This window comes from Suillus bovinus (assembly GCF_016758785.1).
Source record: "Suillus bovinus strain UH-Sbo-P2 chromosome Unknown EDB93scaffold_149, whole genome shotgun sequence".
NCBI classification, from domain to species: domain Eukaryota; kingdom Fungi; phylum Basidiomycota; class Agaricomycetes; order Boletales; family Suillaceae; genus Suillus; species Suillus bovinus.
In genome coordinates, this window is record NW_024542205.1 from 47,471 (window position 1) to 59,544 (window position 12,074).

The 12,074-nt window shown below is 46.6% G+C and overlaps 3 protein-coding genes across 3 annotated transcripts; all 3 read left to right on the plus strand.

Annotated features, from left to right (window-relative positions):
• Positions 1-103: 103 nt before the first annotated feature.
• Positions 104-2,387, plus strand: EDB93DRAFT_1257018 (cytochrome P450; the record flags this gene model as incomplete). The annotated part of the gene is made up of 12 exons (XM_041454040.1): positions 104-314; positions 366-495; positions 545-733; positions 782-933; positions 995-1,110; positions 1,161-1,290; positions 1,350-1,363; positions 1,412-1,601; positions 1,652-1,708; positions 1,763-1,787; positions 1,834-1,970; positions 2,026-2,387. The coding sequence occupies 12 exons, from the start codon at positions 104-106 to the stop codon at positions 2,385-2,387; spliced, it is 1,713 nt and encodes a 570-aa protein (XP_041301037.1).
• Positions 2,388-3,937: 1,550 nt separating this feature from the next.
• On the plus strand, positions 3,938-5,860 carry EDB93DRAFT_1257019 (MFS general substrate transporter; the record flags this gene model as incomplete). Its single annotated transcript, XM_041454041.1, has 10 exons — positions 3,938-4,215; positions 4,268-4,348; positions 4,401-4,620; positions 4,672-4,750; positions 4,804-4,965; positions 5,020-5,233; positions 5,288-5,475; positions 5,532-5,592; positions 5,649-5,762; positions 5,812-5,860. 10 exons carry the CDS (start codon positions 3,938-3,940, stop codon positions 5,858-5,860), a joined length of 1,446 nt encoding a protein of 481 aa, XP_041301038.1.
• Positions 5,861-8,946: 3,086 nt separating this feature from the next.
• EDB93DRAFT_1109283 (MFS general substrate transporter) lies at positions 8,947-10,960 on the plus strand (the record flags this gene model as incomplete). The annotated part of the gene is made up of 10 exons (XM_041447944.1): positions 8,947-9,232; positions 9,264-9,366; positions 9,419-9,638; positions 9,694-9,715; positions 9,761-9,777; positions 9,826-10,042; positions 10,093-10,306; positions 10,360-10,671; positions 10,730-10,843; positions 10,897-10,960. 10 exons carry the CDS (start codon positions 8,947-8,949, stop codon positions 10,958-10,960), a joined length of 1,569 nt encoding a protein of 522 aa, XP_041301039.1.
• Positions 10,961-12,074: the final 1,114 nt, after the last annotated feature.

Below are 12,074 nucleotides of genomic sequence, written 5' to 3' on the forward strand. Positions count from 1 at the left end.
CCAGCATGATGCTCCGGTCAATGCCACTCGCCACTGGTCTTGTGTATGTCTACTGTATAAGGACGGTTGCATTATATACCGTTTGCTAACCTACTCTCGAATCATGGCCAATACAGTTGATGGTCACCTTGCTATCCTTGCTGGCATTTCTCTTTCCTTTGTTGCCGTCACGGCATTTGGACGCTTCATCAAGAAGCAGCAGAATAATCTTTCTCTTCCTCCTGGCCCAGTGCCACTCCCACTATTGGGGAACGTTTTATCTGTTGACACTCAGGAGCCTTGGCTGACTTACACCGAATGGGGTGCTGCATATGGTACGTGAATAGATAGTATAGGGCATATGTGACTGCATATCATTATATCAGGGGACTTGGTCTTCGTGCGAATTCTAGATCAGGAAATCGTTGTGGTCAATTCTCAGCACATCGCAGAAGCTTTATTGGACAAGCGTTCTCGGATTTACTCCGATCGACCTTACCTGGCCACGCTCAAGCCGTGCGTTATCTCAGTATTCTTCTACTTACTCAATATGAGGTTCTTGCAGATATGGCTTGTCTATCAGCTTTACATTCATGCGTTATGGCGATGAATGGCGTCGCTGTCGACGACTCTTCCACCAAACTTTCCGTCCCGAGTCTGCAGTCAAATTTCGCCCAATGCAGATCAGGCGGGCTCGTGAGTTAGTCGTCAACCTAGTCGATGACCCTCAACATTACCATGACCACTTCGCAACGTCAGCAGATGATTTTCAAAAATTGAACGATTATTTACCTGTTCACAGATTTTCATTATCTGTTGTGATGTCAGCCGTATATGACTACGATGTCATCGCTCGGGATGACCCTCTGGTACAGATTGTGGTAAAGGCACTGGCTTCGACCTCAGGCGTGTTGACTCCAGAGACAGCATTGTTGCTCAAGACTTTTCCCTTCTGTGAGTTCAACTCTCCTATATGAGAAAATGTTAATATGAGATATACTTTTGTGGGATGTAGTACTAAAGATACCTGACTGGTGCTGGGGATCCTCAATCAAGCGTAATGCTCGAGCTTCGACCGAGCGCATCAACGAAATGGTCAACGTGCCATTTCGATATGCGCAACAGCACATAGTGGGTATTTATCTTTCCTTTGGTTCTCGACATTGATCCGATCCTTCAAGGCCGACAGCCCGTTCTCTGCTCGATCTTCAATGGTCGCAGAAAATTTGCGACGGATGGAGACGCAAGATGAGGCCTTCAAACCTGTATTCGAAGATGCCTTGAAGAAAGCAGCTTGTACTACACTTGGTGGTAAGTACTCTTTTTTTACAAGCGATATTGAGCTCTCGACATACACGAATATCACACAGCTTCATATGAGACGGTAAGTGGGTGACCCCATCATGTTGACCCTTGCTTATCCTTATTACAGACTTCGGCAACTTTGATGGTTTTTGTTTTGGCCATGGTATTATATCCAGACGTTCAGAAACGCGCGCAAGCAGAAATCGACTTGGTGGTTGGAAGAGATCGGCTGCCAACGTTCGAGGACAGAGCATCGCTACCCTACATCGATGCAGTTGTGCGGGAGACTTTCCGATGGCAGCCTGTTGTACCTCTTGGTATTCTTCTCCACCAAGTAATCTATCTGGTCTGTGCTGAAGATTCATAGGCATACCACATGCTACCTTGAGTGATGATGTATACGATGGCTATTTCATTCCAAAAGGTGCGCTGTTTTTGTCCCATCGACACAATGATCATTTATTATATCGTACACCAGGCACAATCGTCACGTACAACACATGGTTTGATATGTTCCTCGCAACTTTCGTGACACTGACTTGATTGTAGGGGCATTACACGGGATGAAAAGCGGCACCCCGACGCATCTCGTTTTATACCAGAGAGGTTCATCGACGTTGATGGCGCGCTAACAACTGATGACCCCGCACAATATATTTTCGGCTTTGGCCGGCGTATATGTCCAGGTTCGTGTGGTTTGAATGCTACAAAATATTTCGCTGATAGATAGACTTTAATCAGGGCGGTATATTGCGGATGCCTCCGCGTGGTCTGCCATTGTGACCATGTTAGCCACATTGGACATTTCGTCTGCCAAAGATGACCAGGGCAGAGTGATCAACTTTACTCCCATATTCATGCCGGGAGTGGTTCGGTACTTGACTTTCCTCGTGCCAGTCTATCCTTTCGTCACTAATAGTCTCGTTATTTCAGCTGTCCTGCGATCTTCCCTTGCAGTATTTTGGCGCGGTCTCATCTTGATTCAAACCTTGTGGACGGCTGGCGAACTGCCGAAACTTGAAGATGACAGTATTCCCATCCGTGGGCCGTGGCCTGTTTGGGGCACTAGAGGAGTGATCAATCGATCGTTTACTTCCTGTTAGTGTATACCAGATGCGATAAACAGTATGGGCTTCGGTCATTCAGCTCGTCGAGCTATTGTGTCGAGAGTTCCACGACGGCGTGCCAGAATACGCCCCGCATTATCTCTATTTCATATTTTATATCCACAACACGCCCCGAGTCCCAATCGAACGACTGCCAGCAATCGCATCATCCTCAGGTGTAGGCCTTGTGACATCAGTGCCTCATCATAGGCTATGCTAGGGTCATAGTCAGGGCTCATCAGACAGTACTAGTTCAGGAACAATTCCTGCCCTGCTGGCGCTGTCAGTTTGATCGCCGCCACTATGATATTTGTAGATCAGCCACAGCGAAATTTGAATTTCATGTTCTAAACTCAGGTATGACGAATGAAGCTAGGACCAAGTCGTTGGTAACTGCTCATAAATGTTGTCAAAGACACCGCTGTTCGTCGGAAACCTGAACCGAAGTGTATATGCATCTGATCCAGGTGACCATAGAATGAAATGCATCCAACGATGGAGTACCATGACCGTAATCAAGCTCCAACCAGTAGTAAGCCTGGTAGTAATAACGCTAACGAAACTTGGATGAGCTTTGGGACTAACATCATGCAGTCACACACCAGTCGTATTTCATAGGATGAGTATATCAAAAGAAGTCCCAACTTGTAAGCTTGAAGGTTTACAAAGTGTTGAAAGTTACCATCGGACGGAGATGAAACCTTCGCTATAATAAACGGATGCTATCTGCATATAGATAATCGAGTCAGGGTATACTGAGTTCGGATTTTATGTGCTAGATGATCCCTCCATAAGACCAAGACTTCAGATGGTGGCTAACGCAGTAAACAAGGATTTCGAAAATACTTATAGTGGATGTGAGCGCTCAGCGAGTTGTGCTTGCTGATGATTAGCTCAGATCGTCGTCTGACTACAGTCGTTAACTTTCGGATCTCTCCAGAGCTCTTTCTGTTATTCAATCTCCGATGATGGGACGTGTCTTCAAGAGTCAAGGCTATGTAGGGCTCTGCTTGTCTCGACAACTATGTTCGTCGTTTCGACTTGGAACCTGGAACACAGGTAGGCGATACCATCGGAGTCGGCAATATATCGTCTGCGAGTGCCCAGGCATTGTATGATCGGGAATGGAAAGCGACATGGTAATTTTCCTCTTGCGGTATATTATCATTCAAGCGCTCGACGTTACTAAGTTCTAAGTTTGCAGATAACGTCCTAAATTCCTCTATTCGGACTTGGGTTCATGTGGCATCTTCCCAAGAGCATATTCATCAAACGCTTCTCTTATCGACTTCCAGAATCAAGCGGAGACTGGCGAAGACTTCCACTCATACCACAGTAGGTCACCTGTCACACTCGAGACATCATACATTCCTAACTCAACCTTATGACGGCACACTTAAGTTGAGGTTGTTGGGCCTCCATATTGCCGCAGAACATAGTTGCTTACGGAGCTCTTGCGCGCCTCGATTGGCCTTGCGCCCATATAATTAAAAACGCGGCCAGTGCTCGTAATCAAACGCCGCGTGTTTCGCCTCCTTCCTTCTGCCATGTCAGTCACTGGAGAAGAAAAGGCCCATGGGAGTGGATCTGAAACTTCATCTATTGGACATGTCGCGATCTACGAGCGTCCAAGAGGATGGAGAGGCATCTACTACCACCCCGCCACACAGGTCTGCTTGGTGGGCTTCGTGTGCTTCATGTGCCCGGGGATGTTTAACGCCCTGACTGGTCTTGGTGCTGGTGGCCAAGTCGATGCAACTACCACCGCAAACGCGAATCCGCTCTCTATTCTACCTTCGCCTTTTTTGCCTTCTTTTCTGGGTCAGTCTTTCGCATTGCTTGATATCGTGTGGTCATTTGATTTATCCCCTGTCTAGCTCCGTGCACAACGTGCTTGGACCTAAACGTTGTCTATTGCTCGGAACATGGGGATATTCTCTGTTAATCGGGTCTTATCTGTAAGTCCTTTCTTGCTCTCCGTCTTTGGGTTCTTAAACAAGATTGAAATAGTGCAACGAACATTCATCCCGGTGCAGGTGACTTTGTTGTCGTTGCTGGAGCTATCCTGGGTGCCTGTGCGGCATTGGTATGGACGGCGCAAGGATCCTTGATGATGGCATACCCGACCGAGGCTCAGAAGGGGACATTTATCGGTTACTTCTGGGCTATCTTCAATGTAGGAGGTGTCGTTGGCTCCGCAGTAGCCTTTGGGTCGAATTTTAACTCCGAGGTAAATCGTCATTTTCATATAGGCTGTACGATGTTGATCCACAGAAATCAGGCGAACAAAGTCGGAAATGCAACATACGTGAGTTCCTCTGTTATGGTGATGAAAATATTTGATCATATTGCTGAAGATTGTATTTCTGACCCTCTCCCTTACTGGCGTTTGTCTTGCCCCTCTTTCTTGCAGACCCATACAAGATGATACGTACTGACGGAACCAGAGTCACGCCTATCCGTTACCCTTCTTGGAAAACTGAGTTTATCAGCCTATTTGTGGCACTGAAAACGGACCCTTGGATTGTCCTTTTGTTTCCCATGTTCTTCGCTAGTAACTACTTCTACACCTGGCGTGAGTCAAACATCACAGGAAAATGACACTGCAAGATGTTGATACGTTTTTCAGAATTCAATGATTATAATGGCGCCCTGTTCAACATTCGCACTCGCGGCTTGAATAACTTCGTTTATTGGACTGCTCAGATCTTTGGCTCATTCTTCATTGGTCACTTCGTTCTGGATCTGAGGCGCTTCCGTAGACGTGTCCGTGCATTCTTGGGCTGGACGATTGTAGTGGTCTTCGTTTTTGCCGTCAACGTATGGTCATACTACTACCAATTGTAAGTCGCAAGTCACGGTCCGTCTTTTGTCCTACATGACCCTTTACTTCACAGGACTTACACTCGCGCCTCCGACCCTCCTACAGCCGTCAAGATAGATATTCACGATTCAAGTTACCCCCCATATGTATGGCTCATGATTTTCTATGGTCTCCTCGATTCTATGTGGCAAACAACTGCCTACTGGCTGATGGGCGCTATGTCCAATGACCCTGCAAAGCTTGCTGTGTTCACCGGCTTTTGTAAGATCATCTCACATTCAAGTCACACAATAGCCGCCAGTCCTAACTATCCCAAGACAAGTGTTTCCAGTCTGCTGGATCTGCTGTTGTGTGGCGCCTTGACGCTGTGCAAAAACCGTAAGCTTTATTATTATTTTCAGAAAGGTTGTAGACATTGATTTTTTCGTTTACAGATATATGGACATTTTCATTTCTACTTGGGTCTTAACGGCTGCTGGCATGATATTTGCCTTTCCCTTGGTCTACGTCCGCCTAAAAGACCACACGGAAATGGACGATGAGGCTCTGTAAGTTAATTTGTTGCCTTGTTACGTTACGTACTTATTGATTCCCCAGGTTGGCCCGCCCAAACGTCGGGAGACTTCCAGAAGTCTCTCAGAAATAAAGTGGCGTATCTCCATGCAGCAAAAGAGGATGTATTTATGACACACGAACCTGTAATGAGATCTTCGTTGTTTTTGTATCTTCGAGCTTGTCTGTACATAGCTGCTTTTGGGAGGAATCATTTGTTGTACGTATTGATGGGACATGAATCAATTCTCAGACACTGCTAATGGTGGACAGCGTGAACTTGGTGCACTGTCTTGCATACTGGTCGCATCCGGGCTCCTCTTCGAACTGATGATCAATTGGTGATCTCGGTCCACTGTCCAATCGAGTCTAGACTATTGTTTGTCCTTGGAAACAATTGATTGTAAAGCTTGGTGATGGGAATTTGCGGGATTTAATAGATTGCAGACCGCGGAGCGCCAGATACCGACCCTCTCGAGTCTCCACAGACGTGTGAGTGCTCAAGCATCCTTTACTCTGCTTTACTCCGTACTGGCAGTAAATTTTACACGGAACATGAATAGCACATCTATTCACTATCCAGGAGTGGGTGGGACCTAGTAGGGGCGCGCGGAGTCTGTCGGTGTTTGCAGCGTTTGTCAGCACCTGGATGTAGTAACCAATTCTTGGTTTGAACTTTGCGCAGCCGCATCAGGCTAGCACCACCCAAATTATCTTCCAGTGAGATGTCTTCCCGATGGATTCGTACTTTCCCCTTATTGACTCCCGGAGCCAAGGCACTTGAAGATGGCCATTTGACACATCATATCTGGGGCACCACCCATGCGGGCCATACCCGATATTAACGACATAAGGGTAAATCTAAGGATCTCGGGTTGGTAAGTGTAAACGCTCTTGAAACTCTTTAAGCAGCAAAGAAGAGAAAGGAACGGATCCAACAGTTTGGCTGCTCAACAAACCGAAGTCTTTCAGCGCCCCGATGGATGTATCCATCATTACACAATCACACAGGTCTGCATAGTGGCTGTATGCGCCCGGGCATACTGCCCCTTAGCGCTCTTGGGCGCTAATTGTCAAGTTATACAACTACCGGCGCCAATGCATGTACTATTCGCTATGCAGCTACCCTTGCTTTTCTTTCCTTATCTGGTGTGAATAGGGAAACGAACATCCATCGTGATGCAGGTGATTTTTTTGCATTTGCTGGAACTATCTTAGGTGCATATACGTTCTTGATATGGAATGATTCATGCCCCACCGAGGCTCAGATGAGGAATCTTTGACCTGGGAGCCCTCGTCGGCTCCGTAGTGGCCTTTGGGACAAACTTTCAATTCATGGCGAATCATCTTGCTATACAGGCTGTACGGTGTATACAAACAGAAAGTAAGTAAGTAAGCCAGACAAAGTTGAAAACGGCACATGTGTAGGTCCCTGTGCCTCTGTAGTTGTGATCAAGTTCTTGTGACTGATTTGATCGTACTTCTGCAGATCAGATTCCTCGTCCTCACCCTCATTGGTGTAGTTTTGCTCGTCTTCCTTGTAGATCCATACAAGATGATCCACACTGGCGGATGGGTTTATCAGTGGTTCTAAAGACGTACCCCTGGATCATCTGCCGTCCTGTTCCGAATGTTATATTTTCGCCAGAGACTATATCTATACTTAGCGTAAGTCAAGCATCACAGTGAAAATAACGTTGCAGGAGCTCGATGGATTTTTATTTTCAGAATTCAAGGATTATAGCGGTGCCTTGATCAACATCTGCACCCGTAGCTTCAACAACCGGGTGTATTGAACTGCTCGGATCTTTGACTCATTCTCCATCTGTCACTTTGAAGCGTTTGCGTGCGTTCCTCCACTGGTCTATTGTAGTCGCTATCTACCTCTTGGCAGATATAAAAGTTAATTTCAAAAGACCTATACTCGCGCTAGAGCATCCTCAGAACCTCCTGCTGTCAAGATAGATCTCAATGACCCCGATTACCCTGACAACTGATTTTTCTACGGTATACCTGGCTTCTTATGTGGCGAACAACTACTGGCTGATGGGTACCTCGCCAAAGCTGCCGTGTTCGCTGGCTTACTGTGAGTTGTCCTATTGAAGCCACCGTAATGAGCTCCTGTTCTAATTGACGTTTTATACTTTCCTCCGACGAGTGCTTCCAGTCTTCTGTATCTGCTATCGTTTAGTGGCTCGACGTACGCTTCGTTCCTTTCAGTAAGGATGTCAAACATTGTTATATTCATTTCTGCTTTAGGTTTAGTTTACTGCTGAAATGATGTTCGCCTTTCCTTTGATCTATTTCGCCTTAAAGGACTACACGGAGATTGAGCGATGAGCATCGTCAGTTGCCTTGCATCTTTTCTTACTGGTTTACTCGTCTGAATCGAACCCAATGTGAGAATTCATCCCAAGCTCGTGAAAGTGTCAAGTGATGGTGAACGGTGGATTTAGTGCGCACACATGGGACATGTATTTGATTTCAATGTTTCATACCTGGTTACTATAGGGACTATGGTCTTGGTGATGCAAATTGATTTTGAGAAGCATTCAACAAAAATGTACAATCGTACAGGTTACGTGCTACTTTTGGACTCAGAGTTACAAGTCTCGACAGCTCATTCACCATGCACCATGTGCTGGGAATGAGCACGAGACGGTACAGAATCGCATTCGAATGAACATGCATGAGAGACTTGTGCATGTTCTGCATTCTTGTCATACGTAGTTTTTGGTGTGCCGATATATCGGCATTGGGTATACCGGCCGGTGTACCCTTTTGGGGTAGTAGGCGGCTTCCTAGGGCTTCAGTGCGCTCACATCTCTTCAATTTTTCATTATATCGTTTTAATGAAATCGTCGATTCATTTCGCGTCTGCTCATGCACAATTTAGAGCTGCTGCATTACCTGTACACGCCGCAGGGCTGTCCTCTCGGCCAACGCGGGGTGCACTAAGTATGTGCAGTTCCTTTCTTGTTTTGCTTTCCCTCGCCGGCATTGCTTATTTTAGCGCGAGCCGCCGTTTCTTCCAATTGCCTTTGCCACGGGTCTCATTACGCCGCGTGTCGCATGGTCTTCAATCCACATGAGCGCTTGATGATAACGCTACGTTATAAAGAATCAGTGGTCCGATAATTGGTCCTCGTGATCAGCCCCATTTTCAGACTTCGAGCCACTATGTCTGACGCACAAGCAGAAGTCGAGAAACTTGGCAGTGGCAGCAGCGAGGACTCTGGTTCTCATCATGCAGAAGTCTTTGAACGTCCAGCTGGATGGAGGGGATACTACCAACATCCCATCACCCAGGTTTCGATGTTGGGATTTGTGTGTTTCATGTGCCCCGGCATGTTCAACGCGCTTACTGGTCTTGGGGGGTGGTGGTCAAGTCAACAGTACGGACCAGGCCAATTCCAACGCTACCTTGTACGCGACCTTTGCGTTTTTCGGGTTCTTTTCGGGGTAAGTCAGAGTCACCACTGTCACTTTATCTATAGTGACTGTTGTGGTTGGTTCCAGTTCCATTAACAATGTACTTGGTTCTCGACTAACTCTAATGCTTGGCACCTGGGGCTACTCGTTGTATATTGCTTCCTTCCTGTAAGATGTTTTGTCGTTCAATCTATAATTATTTTCAAACATCGCTCTTTAGCGCTGTCAACATTCATCCTGGTGCGGGTGCCTTTGTTGTCACAGCCGGTGCCATCCTTGGCGTCTGTGCAGCTTTTCTTTGGACCGCGCAGGGCTCGTTAATGATGTCATACCCCACTGAGGCTCAGAAGGGCATGTTCATCAGTATCTTTTGGGCCATCTTCAACCTTGGAGGGGTTGTCGGGTCTGCTGTCGCGTTTGGAAACAATTTCAAGAGTGAGGTGGGTAAAGTGTTACATTTGTGAATGGGTGAACGCTCATATTCTCTACCATAAGGCAAATAGCGGTAAGGGGTACGGTATTCCTATTCCAGTGCAGAACTGACCAATTTCGTTGTGTCTAGTTGGCAATGGAACATACGTAAGTCATTAGATCCGCTATTGCTAACAGAAATTGACGGTTCATTAGGTTGGTTTCTTGATTTTGACTCTCATTGGCGTATTTCTCCCACTGTTCATGGTGGATCCAAACAAAATGATCCGCACCGACGGAACTCGCGTGAACACAGTCCGCCATCCATCCTGGAAGACGGAGTTCTTCAGCTTGTTCGTAGCCCTGAAGACTGACCCTTGGATCATATTACTCTTTCCGATGTTCATTGCCAGCAATTACTTCTACACCTGGCGTTCGTGCATTTCTTCTTAGGATCAGCGTGCTTGCTGATAAGTTGTACAGAATTCAATGATTACAATGGTGCAATATTCAACATCCGTACTCGGGGTCTCAACAACTTCATGTACTGGACATCGCAAATCTTTGGATCCATCTTCATTGGTTACTTTGTCCTTGACCAAAAGAGAGTCCGGCGCAGAGTCCGTGCCTTCTACGGCTGGGTCCTTGTGTTTTTCATGATTTTTGTCGTCCACGTCTGGGCATACTTTTACCAAAAGTAAGCCATCTTACCGTACTGCACCTCTAAATTCATATCAATACTATCCTCAGGACATATACCCGGGCTGAAGAAGCTGTGGCTACTGCTTACAAAATCGATTTCTCGGACAAGAACTACCCCGCCCATGTCTGGCTCATGATCTTCTATGGCTTCCTGGACTCGATGTGGCAGACATATGCATACTGGCTAATGGGTGCAATGTCGAACGACCCCGCCAAGCTGGCTGTGTTCGCTGGCTTCTGTGCGTATTTGACCTCGAATCGGAAGTACGAGTTTGATACTGATCAAGAAACCCACACAGACAAGTCCCTGCAATCAGCAGGTGCAGCAGGCGTCTGGGCTGCCGATGGTGCTAGTCTCCCGTAAGTTCATTATTCATCCCATTTTGCGAAACAAAACGGGCTCAATCGGCGTTTTCAGATACATGAACATTTTCCTGTCAACGTGGTGCCTCACAGTCGCTGGCATGATCTTTGCTGCACCGATGGTGTACCTTCGCGTCACTGACCATACAGAGATTGAGGACGAGGCTCTGTGAGTGTTTATGATCACTGATGGACATGTCACTGGTGTTGACCTTATGGCAGGATGCAAATGGCGGGCGTGGAACGGATCGAGCCCCCAGTGGCTGCGACGTCGCAGAAGGCGTGATATCCACGACATCCAATGTATTGAACAGCTTCCTCTGTTTTGGCTATTATCTTTTGGTTTTCATAGTAAGGTATTGAACATATAACAATAAACGACTTGTCTCTAGTTTGCTGCATATTTAATCATGGTGATTCTGATATCACTTCAAGTTGATGAAGGATGAATCGATGATAAGAGCACTGTGACTACCACGTAAGGAGTGTAATTAGAAGTGATAATAGATAGGGTTATCGCCTGTAAAACGACGGATTTTCAAGACCTGCAAGCCTCCTTCAATATCTCTTGGATAATGAGCGACTTATAATAATCAGTAGAGCAGTATACTAGGGTAAGTTACCAATTGGACACGCACCCCTCTCAGGCTCCTAAGGTAAGGGTGAATATGGACAAGGCTCGCTATCACTTTTGGAGTCTGGGTGTTCGCTGTGCAAACTTATGACCTTGCTCCGACTGAAATTTTGTTATTGCACAGTATACTGCAGAAGCAGAAAGTTCGAACCAATCAGATGGTACGTTAAGAAAATAGCCAAGCTTGATATTGCAGCGAGCTTGTCGGTTAATATTTTGTATTTGTATTGGCAAGAATCATAGGTTGTCCTTGTCTATGTCGTATCATTATATTATAAGTGCGTACTCCCAGTCAAAACCCACAACAGCCTCAGCCATGCTGAGTCACGCAAATCCAGAGGGGAACCAGGCATATCCACGTGCAGACACATTTTGGCTGATTTTTCCAGGACACGTGTCACGTGTGTTGTACGAAAACGGTACGAATTTGAATGTACCCAGTCCAACAAATAGTAGTAGATCCACTCGTACTATCTAGGAAGTTCAACCTACAACTTCGACCTGCGGCTCTGCAAAGTACGGACAGCATGCGAAGCAACATCTGCTCTGCTTGCTTTCCATACCTTCCAGTCCCGCTATCTCTCTTCAGCCAGCCATGCCTCCAGCAAAAAAACTATTGTGACTGCAATAGGAAGTGCGGAGGAGTCGCCACCGAAGTCACGTGAGGTGTCTACAGGAACCATGAAGATTATCGCGTTGAAATGGCTGCAACTGCTGCGCCAGGATCATCGCACCATCTGCTGGCCACAGCAAGGGAAGTCCGCCA